General features: G+C 51.2%; 1 protein-coding gene across 1 annotated transcript in view; it reads left to right on the top strand.

Moving 5' to 3' along the window:
- The window catches only part of Myo18b (myosin XVIIIB), a 122679-nt gene that overhangs the window by 83377 nt on the left and 17823 nt on the right, over nt 1-21479 (top strand). The window contains exons 39-40 of the mRNA XM_048342750.1: nt 1420-1605; nt 16337-16467. Coding sequence (XP_048198707.1) covers nt 1420-1605; nt 16337-16467 — 317 coding nt within the window. The remainder of the gene's footprint in view (nt 1-1419; nt 1606-16336; nt 16468-21479) is intronic.

Below are 21479 nucleotides of genomic sequence, written 5' to 3'. Positions count from 1 at the left end.
CTGCAATGCCTGGCGGAGCCTGTGGGCCGGGGCAGCTGTGCATCTCCTTCAGACTCTTTCTCCAGTGAGGCTTGCAGAGGGTGAACAGAGAAATCCCCCAGCCTCCACCCTCAGCGGATCCTAGAATCCCTCAGGCTATTCCGCAAGGCACTGTCATCTCTGCCACCATCTGAAAGTTTCATCTGCCATATATGTTAAGTGATTTGGGGTGTCATACTGGGTTGTATCATTTGGGGTTTGATTCAAGCATGGAGTCAGGTTCTCTTGATTCTCTTTGCTAGACAGGGGCTGAGGAGAGATGAAAATGTTGATTGATAGCTGAAAGTTCAGACAGGGAAAATTGTCTGTCTCAGAGCCTGCTCCTTCCCTCTCTCCCACTACCATCATTTGAATCTTGTAGAAACCCAGGTCCTTGTGGCCCAGATGGGGTACCCTGAGGACCCCATTTGGGAACCACCTGTCTCTCCACCTCCTCCACTGGCTTCATTTAACAACAAGGATCAGAGATCAGTTTAGGCTCCTGTGGAGTGTCTGATCTCCATTCATTTCTCCTCCTTTCTGTGACTTCAGAGATGGGCTCAGAGTACTCAGCAAAGGGCTTGAAATATTCATGTGGCTCCCTCTCTTCCCCTCCCTCCCCCTCCCTCTCCTCCTCCTTCCCTTCCTCCTCCCTCCTCCCAGTTGTCTTACCTCCACATGCTGGCGTTTACACACCAGCATCAATGTGTTCCAAGCTTTGGGCTGCCTAAAGGATTCTGCAGGACGGCCCCTGGCTCTGTTATCTGTAGTGTCCACAATGCTGCACCCCACGCGCCTTGCTTTCTGTGGTCCCCTTGGGTCCTTCTGCACTTATCACCCCCAGGAAAGGACAGGTAGCATGAAGTATTAGGACTGGGGCTCAAGAGATGACCTGACAGTAGCTCTTGTTTTATAAATCCAGAGTCAAATCTTGTGCTGGGGAAAGGTTTCAGCAGAGTTTGCTCTCCAGGGCATGGCTCTGTCTCCCAGACCTCAGGATGGATGGCGACTTTGCACACAGTAACCACTCCTAGTCCTTCGCTGCCACGGCCTCCGGCACTGAGCCACACCCTCAGCATAACCTGACACACTCCACTCCATCCGGCAGGGATGTGGGAATGGTGTCACTGGTGTTTCTCAGAGAAGCCCAATTGCCTGCCCAAGGTCACACAGCCAAGGAGAGGAGGGAGAGGTGGGATTTGAACCCAGCGCATCCCAAAAAGTCAGCATTCTTAGTAGGCCCCGTTTATTTCTGCACTTTCAAAGCAATTTTTATTTTGTAGCCCCAAATCAGGCTTCTTAGCGGGACTGCTTTGTGAGCACACAGCGAGTGCAGACTGCAGTCTCTGCTCTGAGCCCCTACCTGAGGCCTCAAGCATGGGTGTTCTCTGCGCCTCCCAGGTCCTGGTGATCCGGCTTAGGGACAGCCTGATCAAGATGGGCGAGGAGCTGTCACAGGCCACTATGGCTGAGACCCAGCAGCGGGAGAACAGCCAGTATTACCAGCGGCGGCTGGAGGAGATGAAGGCGGAGATGGAGGAGCTGGTGCAGCGGGAGGCAGAGGCCAGCCGGCGGTGCATGGAGCTGGTAAGGTGCCCCCCTTGCACAGTCAAGGGTTTGGGCCTGGAGAGAGCCCACGTTCTTAAGGTAGGGGACATCTTCCCATTGGGAGACTCCAGGGCTTGCCTCCTGGGCTTTTAGGATTACAACCAGGCTCAGCTTTCCATGGAGATGGGATCTTGACTTTTCTGCCCCAGCTGGCCTTGAACTGTGATCCTTCCAATCTCAGTCTCCTAAATAGCTAGGATGACAGATGTGAGCCACCGGCACCCATCCAGAGTGCGGGTTTCTCATTTGGTTCGTTTGTTCTAGGACCTCAGAGCATTGGTGATCCTCTGCTTTGCCCTTCCACCCATGGGGACAAATATCCTAAAGACAGCACATTTTTTATCTGTCACCAGGAAGGGGTCCCTGGTACTCACTTTCCCCCATCACCACAGCACCTTCCCTGAGAACAAGAAGACATTCCTGGGACTGGTGCACAGGGCCCTAAGGAAGGAACATTCTCCTTGCCCTGCTGCAGCATCTGTCTCCCACTGCCAGCCACCCCGCCTTGCCAGTCACCCCGCCTCCATTGGCTTTGCCCTTGACCGGCCACTCCCTGTCTCTTTCTTCCATGCAGCCAAGCCCCCTGGCCGCACAGAGTGGCACAGAGGCTGAGGTTCAGTTTCCCACACTGAGTCCCTGCTGGCTGGCTGGGGAGAGAGAAGGTAGCCTTCCTCTAATCCACAGGATGCTTCCTCATTAGTAGACCTGCTCCCCAGGAAGGCAAAACAGACCCCCTTCTGGCAGGCTCCGCTGGGAAGAGACATGTCCCCAGCCTCTCTCCTCTGATATCTCCCTTAGTGAGCGGGGCACGCAGACATGCTGACCGCATCAAACACTGGTCTTCCTTCCCTGTCCCCCACTCTCATTTTCTCCATCTTTTCTCTTTTCTTCTCTCTGTCCTCTGGGCCCCCTCCCCATTTCATTTTCCTATGGCTATATTCGAGACCCTTAAAGACCCTAAAATACTGAATATTATCCAGGCCAATCTGCAAGATTCTGCTGCTTGCATTCTAAGAGTGGCATCGAGGACTGCTGCATGAATCATGGGAAATTCTTGGTTTCTTAGCGCATCTAAAATGTTCATGTTTATTGGACTGGATAGGGTTATCATATCTAAAAATCAGCATGCCTCTATTTTAAAACACCTTATTGCTGAAAATAGCTGGTGACTGAGAAGTTGAAGGAGTGGATTGATAGACTTGCTGTGCACAAAGTTACTCCAAACCATTTGCAATTCCTGCAAAACCTTCCAAGAACAATAAATTTTAAAATGCAGTGGAATTGGGTGTGGTGATCCACACCTAGAATCCCACCTCAGGAAGTGGAGAGAAGAATAATAATCCCAGGTCAGCCCAAGAAAAACAGTTAATCAGACTTTATCTTAAAAAGTAAACCAGGGGGCTGGGAATATAGCCTAGTGGCAAGAGTGCTTGCCTCGTATACATGAAGCCCTGGGTTCCATTCCTCAGGACCACATATATAGAAAATAGCCAAAAGTGGCGCTGTGGCTCAAGTGGCAGAGTGTTAGCCTTGAGCAAAAGGAAGCCAGGGACAGTGCTCAGGCCCTGAGTTCAATCCCCAGGACTGGAAAGAAAGAAAAAAAGTAAACCAGGGTATGGTAAACCATGCCTGTAATCCCAGCCACTTGGAAGGTAGAGGAGAGGTAGGAAGATTCATGGTCCAAGGCTGGCTTGGGCAAGCATGAGATCAGGAAAATAAACTGAAAGCAAAAAAGAGGTCTAGAGGCATGGTTTGAGTAAACAAATATGAGGCCCTGAATTTGATCGCCAGGACCACAAAAAGAAAATGCAATATAATGAGAGTGTCCCACCAGTATAGCTCCTGCCTGTCTGTCAAAACAGAAACAACACGAACTCTGAAACACAGAGCCTGCTGCATGCATGCTGAAAGTAAGACTTACTTGTCCCGAGTGCAAGCATGTCAGTAAGACTGAGTGTATTTCTCTTTCCTGAGCCTTTCTCTCTGATTCCCTATGGGAGTTCTGTTGTTGGCTCCTAGCAGATAGGTACTCTGCAGTTATGGAAGCTACGAGTCTGAAATTGGAGTGTCCTGGGCCAGGGCTCACTGCACAGACCCTGGAGAGAGGCTTTTGTGTGTCATCTGCCTTCTGCTAGTCTAGTGCCCCCTCCTGGCTGCCGCAGCCTTCTTCCCAGGAGAAAGTGAAGTCACTGGGGGCGGGCTCGTGGAGGGACCGTGGGCTCCAGCCCCTTGCTGCCTCTCTCCTTGTTTCCTGGATGCCATGAAGCCAGCAGAACTTTGCTTCCCTCACCCCACATTCCCAGCCAGGGTGGTCTGTGTGGCCCCAGGCCCCCAGGAACAGGACCAAAGAGCCTCAGAAACCATGTGTCGGGGTCAACTTCTCTTCTTTACACATCGCTTATCTCAACCACTTTGTCAAAGCAGTGGACTGCTGACCAGCACTGTCACATGAAGCTATTTGTTGGTATATATCAGCACCCATGTGCAGGGTTTCTGCTGTGAGAGCCAGGGAGTGTCTCAAGTTCTGTGATTTGCAGGTCAGTATCTCCAAGAATGCCAGTTGGCACTACATCTCTTTCCTGGGGCCAGGTGCCACACTACACACCCATTTCCTACAGTAAAGCACTACCATGTTCATCTCCCATCTTTTTCTTTTACTTTTGTGTGTGTCAGTCTTGGGGCTTGAACTCAGGGCCTGGGCACTGTCCCTGCATTCTTGTGCTCAAGGCTAGTGCTTTATCACTTTGAACCACAGCTCCCTTCTTGTTTTCTGGTGGTTCATTGGAGATTAAGAGCCTCATGGATTTCTTTCTCAGGCTGGCTTTGAACCATGATCCTCAGATCTCAATCTCCCAAGTAGCTAGGATGACAGGTCTGAGCCAGCAGCTTTTAAATGGATGGAATTTCTAACTCTACTGTCTGATCATTTACTCCATTTCTCGATTCCCTCAGCACACATTGGGTGTGCTCCAGCCTTGCACCATGCTCTCTTCTTTGAACATCGGATATCATCATCATCAGGCAGCTAGCAAAGGGACAGCAGTTGCTCAGAAGTCGCAGGGTCAGAGCCAGGCTGGGTACTGCTTCATGGCCAGCACTAAAACTGTCCCTGCTGCCCTTCCCACCCAGCCCTGCTGAGAACTGGCTTTGCTCTAGGAGACTGAGAAGCAGACTCAGCCCCCTGGGCTCTAGTGAAGGTTCAAGAAGGACGTTGATAGATTGCCCATAGGCCTTCCTTTCTGCCTATCCCCAGCCGGTACCATCCATCATGGTGGGTGTTGGTTTAAAGGCTGGGAGTCGTTGCCTGGGGATGATGGATTCCAGCAGCCAGCCCCCCGGAACAAGGAGATCAGGATCAATTACTGCCCATGGAACTTCTCTTCCCGGGTGAAAGAAAAATGAGGTTTTGCCATTAATTTTAGTAAATGTACTACTATTCCTGGTGACTCCAGGAGCCATTATGGGGGAAGGAATGTTCTGGCTGGCTCTAAATCATTCAAGTTCCTCTGTCGCTGGCATGGTGGGGACAGCTCACCCATAAGTGAGTTTATAGTCTTTTGTTTTTCCGTAGTCTCAGAGTCCCAGGGTCCGGGGGACCTTGCAGATGGGTCCAGGGCGAGTGGTATTCAAGGTGCAGGGAGGAGGTGTAGAGAAGCTGAGCACCAAATGGGGCGATGCGGGGGGGGTGGGGTGGGTGGAGATGAGTTTCTCTAATGTCACCATCCCACCATGCAGCAGGGTCAGAATTGGAACCCAGGTCTGGCCTCCAAATCCATTCTTAAGCTCACAGCACCTCTTAAACATATCAAGTTTGCCCATTTGAGTCCATTAAAAAAACAATCATAGAATTATTTCTTCCAGTTCTATCACCTGAAGTTTCTCAACCTTGGTATTATCACTGTTGTAATATCAGATCCTTCTTGGTGTGGCTGTGCTGTACATTGTAAGATTCTTGGCAGAATCTCTGGTCTCTGCCTGCTAGATGTCAGTAGCAGTTCTGCCCCAGCCAGCGAAACCAATCTCCAGTCATGTCCCATGTCCCAAAGGGGGTGGGGAGGAGACTGTATGTTTTAGTTGTTCCTTGTTAAGAACTGTTGATCACCTCAGTACTGGTGGCTCCTGCCTGTAATCTTAACTCACAAGGAGGCTGGGAGTTGGAGGATTCTAATTTGAGGTCAGGTGTGACCCTCAAAGTCCAAGAGGCTCCATCTCCATTTAATCAGCACAAAGCCAGGCTGGAGGTGTGTCCCAAATGGTAGAGCACCAGCTGTGAGCAAGCCACCATCCAGGAATGTCTTTGGCAGCCCCCATTCTACAGTGAAATAAACTGGGGTTTAGGAAGGCCAGGTGATATAACCACAGGATGCCTGACTACCGGGAGGGGGGTACACAGGGAAGGGAGAGAGTCATGAATGGGAGGAAGAGGGAACATGGCTCTCTCTACACACACATAGGAAGAGGACAGTAGCATCTCAGCTAAATCTGATCCTGACCTCCCTGAGACCCAGCGGTGACTTCCCGGTGGGACGTGATTCTGGGTGCAAGGGTGGGACGGCTGCAGGCTGTGTACTTATAATAATGTTTAAATAAAACATGGGCGCACGGGTATGATCTCTTCGCTGCGGCTGACTTGTCAGCTGCCTGGGCAAGGTCATAAATAGTTAATGGACAACCACTTATGGCTCTACTTCTGTTAAATCCGGCATCAATTATATATATGCCCCATGAATTATGGATCTGCTGTTACTTGGGGACATATTTTCCACCTTCAGAGCAGGGAAATGCAAAAGCCTTGGAAGTGAAATGGAGGAGAGGAGGGGGCTTTTCTGGGCTGGGGGGGGGGTTCCTGGTCCCCTCCTCCTTGTCCCTCTACTCCCCTTTAAGGAGAGAGCCGTCCATTCACAGAATGGAAAGATGGATTTAGATCCAGGGGATTTCCAGGAAGTGAGCTTGTCTGGGCTTTCCCGGAACAGGGAATTTCCTGGCCTGAGGTGCATTCCAGTTCCTTTGGTGTAAATCCTCCGGGCAGGGTGGACTCAAGCCAACGCATCAAGTCAGTGAGCGCAGGGCTGCCCTTGAACTTCATCTTCACTCTGCAGGTTGGATAGTGACTCTGAAAGCATGGGTGTGCAGTTTCTTATCTTTCCTAATGTGATTTATGACACCTGGACCTTTAATAGTGAGCCTCTGTAGCCTTGGTTCGGTGTCATGGTAGGGCAGCGTCCTGGGACCCTTGCTCCAAAGCCATGGGTGGAGTGGAAGGAAAGGGTGTTGATTTGAATGCTCTTGTAGCTCTCTGTCTGGCCCAGCAAAGGCCAGCCCCGTGGGACAGGTTCTGTTACCTTGCATGTAAAAATGGGGGCTATTGGGGCTGGGGATATAGCCTAGAGGCAAGAGTGCCTGCCTCGGATACACGAGGCCCTAGGTTCGATTCCCCAGCACCACATATACAGAAAACGGCCAGAAGCGGCGCTGTGGCTCAAGTGGCAGAGTGCTAGCCTTGAGCGGGAAGAAGCCAGGGACAGTGCTCAGGCCCTGAGTCCAAGGCCCAGGACTGGCCAAAAAAAAAAAAAAAAAAAATGGGGGCTACCTAACTACTTACCTCCCCGCAAAAGAAAGCAAAACCAGGTGCCAGTGGCTCAAGTCCGTGATTCTAGCTACTCAGGAGTCTGAGATCTGAGGACTGGGGTTTAAAACTAGCCCTGGAAGGCAAGTCTATGACACTCTTAATCTCCAGTTAACCAGCAAACAAACAAACAAAAAGAAAAAGCCAGAAGTAGAGCTGCAGCTCAAGTGTAGAGCACTAGTCTTAAGCAAAAAGCTCAAGGACAGAGCCCAGGCCCTGAGTTCAGTGCACACATGGACATACACACTTACTACACACATAAGCACACAAGATGAAACAAGGAATTCAAGCCACATTTCTAGCTTGTAACCATACCCCAAGGCTTCCTGGGATTCCTGTTGTCCTTTTTCTTTTGTGTTTTAAGTTTTCTTTAATTATTTATACAAAGAGCTTTCAATTCTACCTGTCAATTTATAAGTACATGCAGTGTGTGTGTGTGTGTGTGTGTGTGTGTGTGTGTGTGTGTGTGTGTGTTGCTTGGGATGCTGTCCTGAGCTCTTTTGCTCAAGGCTGTAGCTCTACCACTATGCTCCAGCTCCAGTCCTGACATTTGTGGTGCTTCATTTGAGGTGAGAGTTTCTGGGACTTTCCTGCCTGGGCTGGCTTTGAACTGTGATCCTCAGATCTCAGCCTCCTGAGTAGCTGGAATGACAGGGGTGAACCACCAGCCTCAGCTGGAGTACAGTGCCTCTTGATCAATGTCTCTCCTTCCTTTCTTCTCCTTATCTCTCCCAGTCCCACATGGTTCCATATTCATACATGTACACTGAATATTATCACTGTTTTCCGAGACCAGCCCAAAGACAGATTCCATTTTACTTTTCAAATTTGATTTGTTTATTTTTTCCCAACATTTAGGTCAGAACTTGACTTGTCCCTCACTCACAGTTACCCAGAGTTCAGTTTGCAAAAGCTCTGGTGTGTTTGTTTTCCTTTTGCAAATAGCTCTGAACTTGAGCACATAAAGATGAGTCATTTTGGCTGGGAAGTGAAGTATTTAACAAGTCCTTCCATCTGGAGGGCCGGGGCCTGAAGCTGCATGTAAACAATGCGTTTCCTGGCATCCCCGGAGACAGGCATTCTCTTAATGACTGTCCAGTTATGGAAGCACCATCCACCAGGCCCCACACATTTGTAAACTTCCAGTCTGTGCTCATGGCTGGCTCCAGCTCTCTGCTCTCAATGGCTCCAGCCAGCCCAGGGCCCTGAGTGCATTTACATGGCTCTCTCAGCACAGCCACCATCAGCCCCGGTCTCCCACATTAGCCACAGAGATTCCTGGACCAGAGACACTTGGTGGGGGAACTGTACTGCAGGGCTGCCCTCCTTTCCACCCCAAGCATACTTCCAGGCTGGCTGCTTCTATTTACCCCCATTCAGCAGAGGCACTAGCCTCAGTTCAGGAGGTGTTATCACCCACTGAAGTGAGTTTCTTTGCTTTGTCCTCCAAGATGAGCAACCTGATAATAAAAATCCATTGCAGAAACTCCACCTAGGCATCATCATTACATCTGTTACTCCCGACCTGTGGAAATGGAACACCCGAAATTAACCAGAATGAAAGTTGCTAATACCATTTACAAATAAAGTACGGAGTCTCAGGATGGCAGAGAGGAAGAATAATGTTAATTTCTTAAAGTGAGGATGGGAGCACCAGTGGCTCATGCCTGTCATCCTAGCCACTCACAGGGCTGAGATCTGAGGATCGTGGTTCAAAGCCAGCCTGGGCAGGAAAGTCCCTGAGACTCTTATCTCCAATTAATTAGCAAAACGTCAGGTGTGGATCTATGGCTCAAGTGCTAGAGCGCTAGACTTGGACACAAACGTTCAAGGGACCGGGCTTGGCAGCACCAAAAAAAAAAAAAAAAAAAAAAAGGATTAAAAGACATGGCAGGGGAAGTGGCTGATGAAATAGTGCCAGTGTGCTCAGATTGTTTAGATGAGGTGATCCTTCATTTGATTGCAAGTCAGAGAGGCCTATGGAGGTCCAGTACTGGACCCACACATAGAAAGAATGAGAAGGACTCCGATTTCTTCGCAAAACAGTGGACTCTAGTGAAATCTGGGAGGCTCCTGGGTTTGACTCCAAACTGTAATCCAGTTAGAGTAGTTTCTTTGAGAGGTGTGTGTGTGTGTGTGTGTGTGTGTGTGTGTGTGTAACTTTGAACTCAGAGCCTATTCCTGACCTTTATTTTGCTCATGGCCTGTGCTCTACCACTTGAGCCACCACTCCATGTCTGTCTTTTCTGGTGGTTAATTGGAGCTAAGTCTCATGCATTGTTCTTCCTGGGCTGGCTTTGAACTGAGATCCTCAGATCTCAGCCTCCTGAGTAGCTAGGATTACAGGTGTGAGCCACTGGCACCCAGCTTCATTATATATATATATATATATATATATATATATATATATATATATATATATATATTGTTTTACCATGCTGGGAACCCTAGGCCTTAAGGTGTGAGGCAGGCTGAGGTACACGCTCACCCCGCCTGAGACCTCTCCCATCCATGTTTTATTTCCTGAGCTGAGTGTAAACAGAAAGCACCTGAAGCTACACCAAGCATCAGGGGAGCAGCGCCGGTTTTATTTCTTGGGACCAGCTCCCATCTCCACCCGCTGACTGGCTTGGTGGGCACTTTGGCACTCACTGGCCGCATCCTCCTCTGCCCACGTCCTTGGCTTTGGTGCCCTTTGCAGGCAGTGTTTCTTCTCTTATTGGCCACAGCTGCTGGATGCATGCTTAGCCGGTGTGGATCTGTGGCTGGTGGATGCTGGGCCTCGCATCAGGTCTCTATCCTGGCCCTGAGGCCATGCCACAAAACATAGCTTGGTAACTCCTGGGGAGATGTGGTTGCCCTCCTGGCTTTTGTAAATGAAGTTTTATTGGTGAGCAGTTGCCATCTTTTCCATGTTTCCAGGGGATGTTTCTATCTACCACGGGCAGAGATCTCAGGGGCCTGTTCCTTTCCATAAAGGTGTCTGTTATCCACCCTGGAGTAGAACAAGACTTTGCTGACTTTCTCCCCAGCACGTTGCTCATGACTAGCAGGTACAGAGATGAGTGTGGAGAGAAGAGCTTGACAGACAGGGTGAAGGACGGGGCCAGGAGACCTGGGACGGCGCTCAGCTCCACCTGCTTCTTCCTGTGGGACCTGGGTCATTGCACATATGTTTCCTACCTCTCTTGTGTCCTGTGCTCACTCCATCCCCACACAGCATCATGGGAAAGAGTGAAGGGGATGAGTGGTGGGCCCAGAGTAAGACCACTGCTGTCACCGTCATCAGCACCACCATCATCACCACTACCATCATGACCATGTCATCACCACCACCACCATCATCATCACCACTACCATCACCACTGTTGGGTCTGCTTTCTCTGCTCTGGCTCAGATGCTTATTCTTTCTCTCTTATTACCCTCGTATCGTCCTCTCCCCTAACCCTCGGCCTGCAGGTCTGTCAGGGTGAGACGTAGGGGCGGCTCCATCCTGGCGTGCACGCAACCCGCGTGGCAATGTGACCGCTATCCTACCCTGGGAGCTAACGTACATAGACCACGGAGTAAGCTTCTGAGAGCGAACTAACTTTATTGAGAGAGGGACAAGGGGAGATGATCGGGGGAAGGGGGTTGGCCAGGATTCCCATAGGCCATGAGCTGTCAGGTGACCTCCAAGGGGCTGGTCACTTGACCTCCAAGGGGCTACGTCACTCTGAGCGCGCCAAACCAGGGCGGGGCTGGTAGGCGCCAGGCTGGCTGCCAGCTAAGTCGGGGGTCTCTTTGCCCAACCGGTTTCTCCGGATTCCAATGTAGAGAGGATGGAAGGGCCGCATTCCCCAGCTGGGGGAGGTGCATCAGGCCCCTTCCATCTAGGGGGGAAGATGGACCCCAACAACCACTATCACTATCACCATCATCACTGTCACCATCACCACTGAGACCAGGGAGAGGATACCAGCACAGTGATTGGATCATTTCCAGTTTGGCAATCTTGAGACTCACATCTTGCAAGTTCTTTGGCACCCCCTTACCCCTGCACTGTGCCCCATGGGTTCTAAGATGCCCTCTCTGTGAAGTGTGGCTGGAAGGCCATGCTTTGCCAGCTTGCCTTGGCCATTTTCCAGGTCAATGACTGGCGGCTGCCTGCTTTTATTGCCCTGAGCACACGTGGATAGTTAGAAGCAACACACTCATTTCCCCAGCAGCATCTTCACTTTATCTTCTGGAAAAGTCTTCAAGTGGAAAAAGCAAAACTCAAGCTGCATCTGCTTATGGGCTGCAGCCGTTGGCAGCCAACGCCGCCTAGCGGGGCCACGGAGCTCCGCGCCGGGCGCTTATGGTAGAGCGGGAGGCGGCCTATGCTCTTACTAAGGTTGGCAGTGGTTTTGAGAGCCAGCACCCTGCTAGAGAGAAACTTCTAGATATGAAATCCTCAGGGGGAATCCTCCAGGCACTTATCTCCTTGTTTGCTGAGACCAGGGTCACTCTCGGCAGACATGAGGAAAGAAAGTAAAGATGGCTCCCATCTCCTCCCCACCTGCCCTGTCAGCTGCCAGTGGCAATTGGTGCATTGCATGGCCGAGCTGCAGGTGCTTTTTATAAGTAGCCAGGTAGCAAATACTTTCTACCTGTGCGTGTGTGTGTGTGTGTGTGTGTGTGTGTGTGTACAGGTCTGCGTGCCAGTTGTGGGGCTTGAACTCTGGGCCTGGGCACTGCCCCTGAGCTCTTCAGCTCAAGGCTAGCACTCTACTACTTGAGCCACAGCACCATTTCCGGTTTTCTGGTGGTTTGTTGGAGACTTTCCTTCCCTGATCTGGCTCTGAACCGCCATCCTCAGATCTCAGCCTCCTGAGTAGCTAGAATTACAGATGGGAGCCACTGGTGCCCAGCCTTAAGATTTTTCAAATTAACATATACGAGTTGCACAAGAAGAGTATTCATTGTGGTATATCTCACTTTCAGGGGCTAGCCCAGACTGCAATCCTCCTTTTTCGTAATTCCCCCACACAGCTGGGATGACAGGGGTGCACCATCATACACAGCTTTTGTTTGTGTAGGTCAGATAGTCAGACATAGTTGATTCCATGTAGCTTAGGGAATAGAACATGAGATCGCACACCTGATAGTGTGAAGGGATTAGGAATTTTAGGATTTTTAGAACAGGAACTGGTGTCTTCTATAGAGCCAGAGAGTAAATGTGTTTCATGGTGCCAGCTACACGGTGTTCTTTTCAAACTCTGAAACTTGGCCATTAAGAAACAAGAGCATCCATCTAGAGAGGATGCACCAAGTAGTTGTTGTGCTTCAATAAAACTTTATCAAAACAGGTGGTGGGCCAGAAGTGACCTGTAGGTAAGTGTTTTCCTCCCCCCGTCTGGAACAGAAGGCTGAGAAGCTCACAGCCAGCACACCCATCTTTGCTCGGGAAATGCGCAGGCCTGTCTCGGCACCTCCAAGGATCCCCATCCTGCAGCCAGATTAAGGACAGCTTTGTCTGGCTCTGGCCACCACATCTTCCAGGACAGACTGGACTCCAGAGGGAGAATGAGGGATGGGAGGAGAGAAGCCTCCGGGCTGTGTCTAAAGGGGTCTTTGGCACTGGTAGAGTTGTGTCACTCTGTTCCAGGGCAGGAGAACTAGTGGGAAGCCCTGGGCATCCACACTGGGCCTATGAGGCCTTGCTCATGTCCCTGATATCCAAACCTTTCAGTCACCCAAGGGGAGGGAGAAGCGCTGGGGAGATCCAGGATGGATGGATGGATGGTCTGTGGGCTGCCAGCGGGGCCAGCTGTGAGGGATTTGATGAGGCTGCTCAGGTGAGAGGCACGCAGGAGCAGGTTGCCACCAGAGCGGGCTCAGGCAGAGGAGAGTGCACCCTGCCTCACGCTGTGTTCCTTCCCCTGCTGAGTCAATAAATGGATAAATGGACTAGCAGTGGCCAAGAGGCTGTTATAATTTTCAACCTCATCAAGAAGATTGCAGGAGTCCCTGCGTTAGCTTGTCTGAGAAGTGGGAAGGGACTGGGCTTGGGATGGCATTAATTCCAGGGCAGCTGTGAGATAGACTCAGCACAAAATAGACTCAGCCTGGGACACACTGTCGAATTAAATCCACATTTCCAACCCTCTGATGGAGAGGAGTGTGTGCGTGTGTGCGTGTGTGTGTGTGTGTGTGTGTGTGTTTGTGAGTCCTGAGGCTTGAACTCAGGGCCTGGGCACTATCTCTGAGCTTTTATACTCACGGCTAATGCTCTACCATTTGAACCATATCTCTACTTCTAGCTTTTGGTAGTTAATTGAAGATAAGAGTCCCACAGATTTTCCTCCCCAGCCTGGCTTCAAACCACAATCCTCAGATCTCGGCCTCCTGAGGAGCTAGGATTACAGGCGTGAGTCACCAGTGGCGCACGGTGATGTTTTTCATCTCTGTGGTTGTCTCTTTGTATTGCATGGTGGCAAATCCAGGGCCAGCTAGTGAGGACAGATGGGTCCCTGGGGGTGGTAGGTCCCTGGTGGGTGCCTGGGACCTTAATGCTGTACGAGTGATTCCCCGCTGTTGCCTGTGTGCCAGCCCACCTGGAAAGGCAGATAAGGGGTGGATTCTGACTCACAGGTGTGTGGAAAGGATCTGAGAGCTGCATTTCTGGACTTGTGCAGAGCCATTGGCTCTGTCACAGCCTTTCTTCTGATCCCAGACCTTCTGTGTGTGGAAAGGGCAGGTGACATTTCTCAGGGAAGGTCCAACAGTGGCGCGTGCAGGATTCAAGCCCATGTCTCCAGGCCTTGCCTGGCTCTCCGTGGGGTGGGGATGGGGATGGGGCTGGGGTGGGGTGGCAGCATTGTCCCCTGGGCATATGCAGCTATATCTAGAGATGCCCTTGTTGGGTCCCAGTCTGTGGGCAGGAAGGAGGATGAGCCAGTGGGAAGACACCAGAAATGTGGATCAGCACAGCACAGATGTCTCAACTGCCTCCCAAAACACTATCTGGCCCCAGGCATCTGTAATATCGAGGCCAAGAAACCTTGAGGTCCATGTCTCTGTCATTTGGTCTAGAAAAGTTAAAGCAAAACAACAACAAAATCTCCCTGGAGACACCTAGACTCCTCAAATGAGAGACTGTGGTGGGCATTTGAATCATTCTCACAAAAAAGGCGGTAAGGACTAAACAAGACCCTGTGGGGTGGTGGAACTTCCCAGGGACTCGGATATGTCCAGGAGGTGGGGAGCTCCTACCTCAGTAGATGGAAGAGTAAGCCTGGATTTAGAGGCCCACGAGTCCCTGCCTTAATCTCGGTCCTCATTGTGCCCGGCTGCACACTCCTTATGGCATGTTCCTATTTATGTGGCACGCACGGTTCCTTCCTCCATCTAATCTCTCGGCACCAGCTCTGAGGAAGCCGAGGTCTGGCATTCAATCACCAACACCAGGAGTTCTGTGCCTCATCCTCTGGTCAATTCTCAGAAGAACAGATGGGGCATGACAGGACTATTGATTGACAAGGACAGGCCTTCCTGGGAGGGCACGTGTCTCCCAGCCTTATTCCCTCATTTGGGGCATTTGTTTGGCTGGTGGGCAACACTGACCAGCTTTGAGCCATGATCCTCCATCCTCAGCCTCCTGAACAGTGATGGTTACAGGCATGAACCACCAGTGCCTGGCCAACTTGGGGTGTTCTTAAAGTCACCTCAGTTCTTTCCTAAAGTTCTGCCCAATCAGCCTGCTGATTTCCCTGTAGTGGCCAGGTAACTACCTGTGCGTTCCTGCACCAGGAATCAGAAGGCTTGGAGTCCTGGTCCCCGTGACCCCCTCCCCCCGCCACTGCTCTCCTTTCCCACAAGCCCCTTTCCTCCCAGGTGGGTGATGCTTGGAGAAGTTGGGGGGAGGGAGTAATGACCAGGCACTAGTGGCTCACACCTGTAATCCTAGCTACTCAGGAAACTGAGACCTGAGGATTACGGTTCAAAGCCAGCCCAGGTAGAGAAGCCCATGGGACTCTTACCTCCAATGAGCCACCAAAAAAACAGAAGTGGCTCAGAGTGGTAGAACACTGAGCAAAAGAGCTCAGGTACAGCACCCAAGTCCTGAGTCCTAGCTCCATGACTGACAAACAACAACAATGACAGCAAAAAGCAATGGCAGTTCTTCCTGGTATTTATCCTAGAAGGGCTCCCCAGCCTGGGCACTTGTCCTTGGCTGATGCAGGACACTGCGTCCCGCGTTCTGACCCAGATGGAGTTGGTGCCTGGGTTCCTTCTGCCCCACAAGGCTAGAGGCCACCTCTGCAGCCTGAAGGGGGTGCCCTCTGTGGCCCCTTCTTTTTGTGCCCCATTCCCCGTCTCCTCAGGATGTAGAGGCTGTCAGGACACAGCTTCACCTGACCCGACCTGGGCCTATCATCACAGGCTCCAGATGACTCCCATGCTGAAACAGGAAAGCCCTCCAGATGGTTAATTACACTAACAGCTCCCCCAATCTCTGTCTTTGGGGTTCCCAGCTGAGTCTAAACCCTGTCCCACAGACAAGGGGCAGCATGTGGAGGGAAGTAGCATGGTGGGATCCAGGAAGCCAACAGAAGTGCCAGTCTTGTTTGCCTGATCTTAGGGAGCTAGCAGCCCTGCTGCTCCACTTCCTTCTCTGCCCTTCTGTTGCCTGTGGTGACTAACAATGGGGGGACTCGTTATCAGAGCTCAGAGAACCCCCCCCAACCCCTAGCCCTCGATCCATTTTGGTTTGTACATCTGCTCAGACTAATCTAAGATAGGGTCAAGTACCCAGTGGGCACCTGGCAATGTGGTGTTGACTGTGGGCCCAGACATGGCACCCCGCATGGGTGAAGCAAGCCCTTCAAGCCTGGGTTGTGCTGCCAGGTCCCCATCATTGTACCCCTGCCCTTCACCAGTATAGCAGGGAGCACCCACCAGAGGGTCCTGTCTGCAGTGCAAGCTCTGTGGAGTACTTGCTGGGTGGTAGGTGCTCAGTGACCTCAGGCTGGGCCAGCACCAGGCCTCGTGGGAATTCACAGATGGGTGCTCAGGGATTCTTGTTCATGACCAATGAGTGTGTGGTGTCTGTGTTTCCAGGAGAAATATGTGGAGGAGCTGGCAGCCGTGAGGCAGACTCTCCAAACAGATCTGGAGACCTCTATCCGGAGGATCGCGGACCTGCAGGCGGCCTTGGAAGAGGTGGCATCCAGTGACAGTGATACCGAGAGGCGAGTGGCAAAGAGCTGGGTGGGGATGGACACAGAAGGTGGGCCCACCATCCTGGGGAGTTCTGGGGTCCTTAGCGGTCCATGGGTCACAGCTGCTGAGAGATCAAAGGCACAGGGCGCTGGGGTACCAGTGCCTTGCTTGGATGGGGAGAGATGGAATGCTCCTACCTTCTGTTGCCATGGAAACCACCTGACCTAGCGCAGGGAGCCCCAGGTGAAGTGATGAGGCTGGAAAGGGAACCCCAGGAACACCACCTGTCCAGTCTGGGTCTCCATCCCTCCTCTGTGATAGGGGCAAATGCCTATGAGGACAAACCGCATGAGGCTTCACGATACAGCTATTTTTAAGTTCTTGTTTTATTAGTCCCTTTTTGTGGTACACAGTGAGGGTCCTGTAGTGATATTTCTATATGGTGCATGATGGACTTTGATCATAAGCATCCTTGCATCACTCTCTCTCCCACCCCTTGGGCCCTTTTGTAGACTTTCTTGTTCATTCTTTTTTGTTTTGTTTAAGTGTTTCATTTTGACCTTTCCATACATGTATACAATATACTCTTAAAAAGATTTGGGGGGGCCTTTGTTGAGAATCAGGTGGTGCCAGCTGTGAGGGTTTATTCCTGGTCTTCTGTTCCGTTGGGGTGTGTGTGTGTGTGTGTGTGTGTGTGTGTGTGCGCGCGCGCATGTGTGTGTGTTTAGCTGGCATGCTGTTTTGTTACTTTGGCTTTTAGCACAATTGGAAATCTGGTATTGTGATTGCCTCTAGCTTTGCTCTTTTTGTTCGGGGTTGCTTTGGCAAGTCAAGGGCTTTTGTGCTTCTGTATAAATTTTAGTGTTGAGTTTTTCTGCTTCCACAGAGAATAGTGCTAGAACTTTGGTGGGAGTTGCCATTTCCACTCTATTTACCTGTCAATCCATGAATGTGGGATGCCTTCTCCCCTTCTGTTGTCCTTCCTCAATTTCTTTCTTCAAGGTTTCATAGTTTTCATTGCAAAGGTCTTTCACCCCTTTTACTAGGTGTGTGGATGTGTGTGTGTGAAGCTACTATGTATTTTGTGATGTGCCAACAACAATGTTTTTTCAGATTTTTTCTTTTTATTATTATATTTAGGTAGTTGTACAAAGCAGTGCCATTTAACAGAGCAGTTTGTGGATACCATGTATCTTGATCAATGTCAGCCCTTTCAGCATTGTCACCCATCCCACTGACTCTCCTGTGAGGCCGTTGGGGTGGGCGGGGCTTGTGGATAACCTCACTGGAAGCCCCGCCCCCATGTGGAGAGCTGTGTTCCTGCAGTCTGAGCACTTATTTTTCAAAGGCTCTTTGACAAAAGCACTATCCTAACCCACCTGCTCCAAACTCAATACCTGTGGCTGGGATCTGAGATTGAAACCACAGCATAGATTTTAGCCACACCCCAGGGATGGTAAAACTGTGAAGGGTAGAGAATAACCACGGAGAAGTCCAGACTGACTTCAGATCCTCCAAACATGCTCTCCAGTGACAGTGAAATTACCCTGGCTGTCAACAAGACATTGCTAGGTTGTCCATCCTTGGCCCCAGGCCGTACTCCTGGCTCCCTGCCTCTGCCATGTCTGGAATCTCTGAAGAACGGGAGATCCAGCTCCACACAGAGCCTGATGGTTTCATCACCTGGAAGGAGAGGTTTGGACTGGAGCCTGAGAGATGGGGCTGAGATAATTCTCCAAACTGAGCTCTCAATTAGGATTGCGACTCACCTGAGGGGATTGATGGAGAGAGAGAGAGAGAGAGAGAGAGAGAGAGAGAGAGAGAGAGAGAGAGAGAGAGAGAGAGAGAGAGAAGCGAGCATGCGTGCACTTTAAGAGACTTGTTCAAATTATAAAAAGTCACATTTCCCCATGTCGGGAATTAAATCTGAGCATTAACAGGCCTTCAGGGCTGGAAACATGGCTACGTGCTCAGAAAGTCAGCTTGCAATAGGAGACAGCCTTGAAATACCAGCCATCCTACACAGCCTGGCACTGTGAGTTAAACCTGAGCGTCAGCCTTCTTAGATGAATAAACAAGTGCTTTAGGTTGCTTCCCCAGGCCAGGAGCATGCCTCATTATTCACAGAGGGAAGGAGGGATGCAGGGAAGGAGGAGAGAGGGAGGGAGGGAGGGAGGGAGGGAGGGAGGGAGGGAGGGAGGGAGGGAGGGAGGGAGAGAGCGGTGCATTGGTTGACAGACATCCCCATCTATTCCTGGGGGACTGCCTGTCTGCAGCTGGTCTGGCTGCTGCCCTGGCTGAAGAGTTGGGTGGGGTTTGGGGGGAGGGGGGCCACGGATGACCTCTGACTTCTGAGTGGCCTAAATGGGCATCATTACAGCTGGACTCATTGAGACAAATGTTCTGGAAGAGTTCTCTGTTGCTGGGGTGAGTGTGAGTTGGACATTTTTCAACTTAACATCCTTTTATAAACTAGCTAAAAGCAGGCTGCCAGTGGGGGTGGGCAGAAAGATTTGGGTCTTCCAGAAGAAGGAGGCTGCCTCTGAGGAGGGCAATCATTTCTTCACTGGTGGGCACAGATTCTTGCTAGACCAAAAATCCCCCCTGCCCCAGAGTAGAATGGTCTTTGCACATGCCGAGGACCATTTGCCAACAGCCCACGTAGGTCCTAGTCAGCCATGCTGCTGCCTGTCGGCATGGGCTATTCCCAGAACCTCCATGATTCCTGACATGCCTATCCCTAGATTACAGACAGGTGTACCAGGTCTCAGGAAGTCAAGAACCTCTGCTCCAACCCACCCAGTAGGTAACCAAGTCAGGATTTTATTTCTCATGGGCTGACTGCATCACCCACACTTCTGATGACCAAGCTCAGCTTCGTGTATAATGTACCCCATTCCTGACTCCCTGTCTCTCTCTGTCTCTGTCTCTGTCTCTCTCTCTGTGTCTCTCTGTCTCAGAGAGATGGGGGGGGTGATGAATCCACATGTGCATCCTGAGGCAATATTTGCATTTAGACTGAGGTTGTCAGGCAAAGCTGAGCCCTCAAAGAATAGATCTGAAGACATTTAATCAATGATCTCACCCAGAATCCATTTACTCTGTGCAAATTCCGGTCACAAGTTCTTTATATCCCAAACTGAGAAAAAAGAGCCACTGACCAAGCGTTAGGAGACGTGGATTCCAGTTTCTGCAGGACCACACAGAGAATCAGCACCATGGTCAGTGACCCTGCCTGGCAGGACCTCTGCGTGCTGCCTCATAGGTGATAGATACCCCATGCCCACATCAGTGGTCAGTGCCAGGCCCACCCCACAGGTGATACCCCATGCCCATGTCAATGGTCAGAGCCAGGACTGCTTCACAGGTGATACCCCATGCCCATGTCAATGGTCAGTGCCAGGCCCACCCCGCAGGTGATACCCCATACCCACATTGGTGGTCAGTGCCAGGTCCACCTCACAGGTGATACCCCATGCCCACATCCATGGTCAGTTCCAGGATGTCAGACACGGCAGGGAGTGCATGGGCACAGTGCCTACCAGGTAAAGCTTGCAATCCCCACTTTCTTCCCATGGCAAAAAGTCAGTGTATTCCAAACTCCCTCTTTGAAACACTGCCTCCACCTTTTTATATCAAAGCAAATGCATAAGATTCTAGCTCAGAATGAAGCATCTTTCACCTGGACAGAGAGAAGTTAGCAGCAGTGGGGGGGGGGGCAGGGAGGGAACTGGGCTGATCCATTCTCCCATTCCTTCTCAACCCCTGGTAGCCTCTCAGTGTGGAATGTTCTAGTACCAAGGGCTCCATGTTCCATGTGTCTGATGGAACCAGTCATCAATTCTACCCACTGTGTTTAATTCCCCCCACTCTAGGAGCAGGCAGGGAGCCCCTCCCCACTTCTTTCCTCACCCCAAAGCCTCTGTCTCCTCCACTATCCTCTGCCAACCATGCTAGTTCCCAGGAGCCAGCCACCTCTCAGGGCCGCCCCCAGGCACTCTTTACAGTGAGCAGCTCTGCCTTGTTATCAGTGGGGAGCAGCCGTGCTCCAGGCTGACAGCACCCTGGCTGGGAAAGGGACTCCATCCTAAGTGGGCCATCAGGCAGACCCACCGGGCAGGGCTGTGCTCTGTCCCCGGAGTCAGAGCTTCATTCACTGGTACACATCCCAAGGCAGGTGGGGCAGGGGGCCAGTGCCATTGCGGGTGGGGTGGGGTGTCACCAGCAGCCTGCCCATGTGTTTTTGCTCTCCTGGCTGGTTCCCAGGTCACATCTGTGGAGAGAGTTGCTAGTGGTGATTGCTTCTTGTCTTGCCTTTTTTGGATCTTGGGTGGAGCTTGCTGTTTGCTTGGGGTTTTTTTGTTTTTGTTTTTGTTTTTTTCAGTCATGGGGCTTGAACTCAGTCAGGGCCAGGGCCTTGTCCCTCAGCTCTTCAGCTCAAGGCTAGCACTCTACCACTTTGGGTCACAGCACCACTTCCAGTTTTCTGGTGGTTCATTGGAGATAAGAGTCTCACTGACTTTCCTGGCTCTGAACCATGATCCTCAGTTTCTCAGCCTCCTGAGTAGCTAGGATTATAGGTGTGAACCACTAGCATCTGGCTCTCTGCTTGTTCTTTAAATGAAATGTTGGTCTGGAAAACTCAAATCCTTCTGGGTTGAGAGGAGCTATTGGAATTGAATCTGACAGGAGCCCCAAGGCAGATGACAAATGCAGGTGGGGTGGACTGGCAGTGTGGCGTGGGCTGAGTAGGGAAATCCCACAGGGTGATTCTTTTTTTTTTTTTTTTTTTTTTTTGCCAGTCCTGGGCCTTGGACTCAGGGCCTGAGCACTGTCCCTGGCTTCTTCCCGCTCAAGGCTAGCACTCTGCCACTTGAGCCACAGCGCCGCTTCTGGCCGTTTTCTGTATATGTGGTGCTGGGGAATCGAACCTAGGGCCTCGTGTATCCGAGGCAGGCACTCTTGCCACTAGGCTATATCCCCAGCCCCCACAGGGTGATTCTTGACAAGTGGTCTATGGGGGGAGGGATAAAGGAGTGAC

This window comes from Perognathus longimembris, chromosome 3 (assembly GCF_023159225.1).
Source record: "Perognathus longimembris pacificus isolate PPM17 chromosome 3, ASM2315922v1, whole genome shotgun sequence".
Lineage (NCBI taxonomy): Eukaryota > Metazoa > Chordata > Mammalia > Rodentia > Heteromyidae > Perognathus > Perognathus longimembris.
The sequence above is the reverse complement of the archived record's forward strand: the minus strand, read 5'-3'. Positions and strand labels throughout refer to the sequence as shown.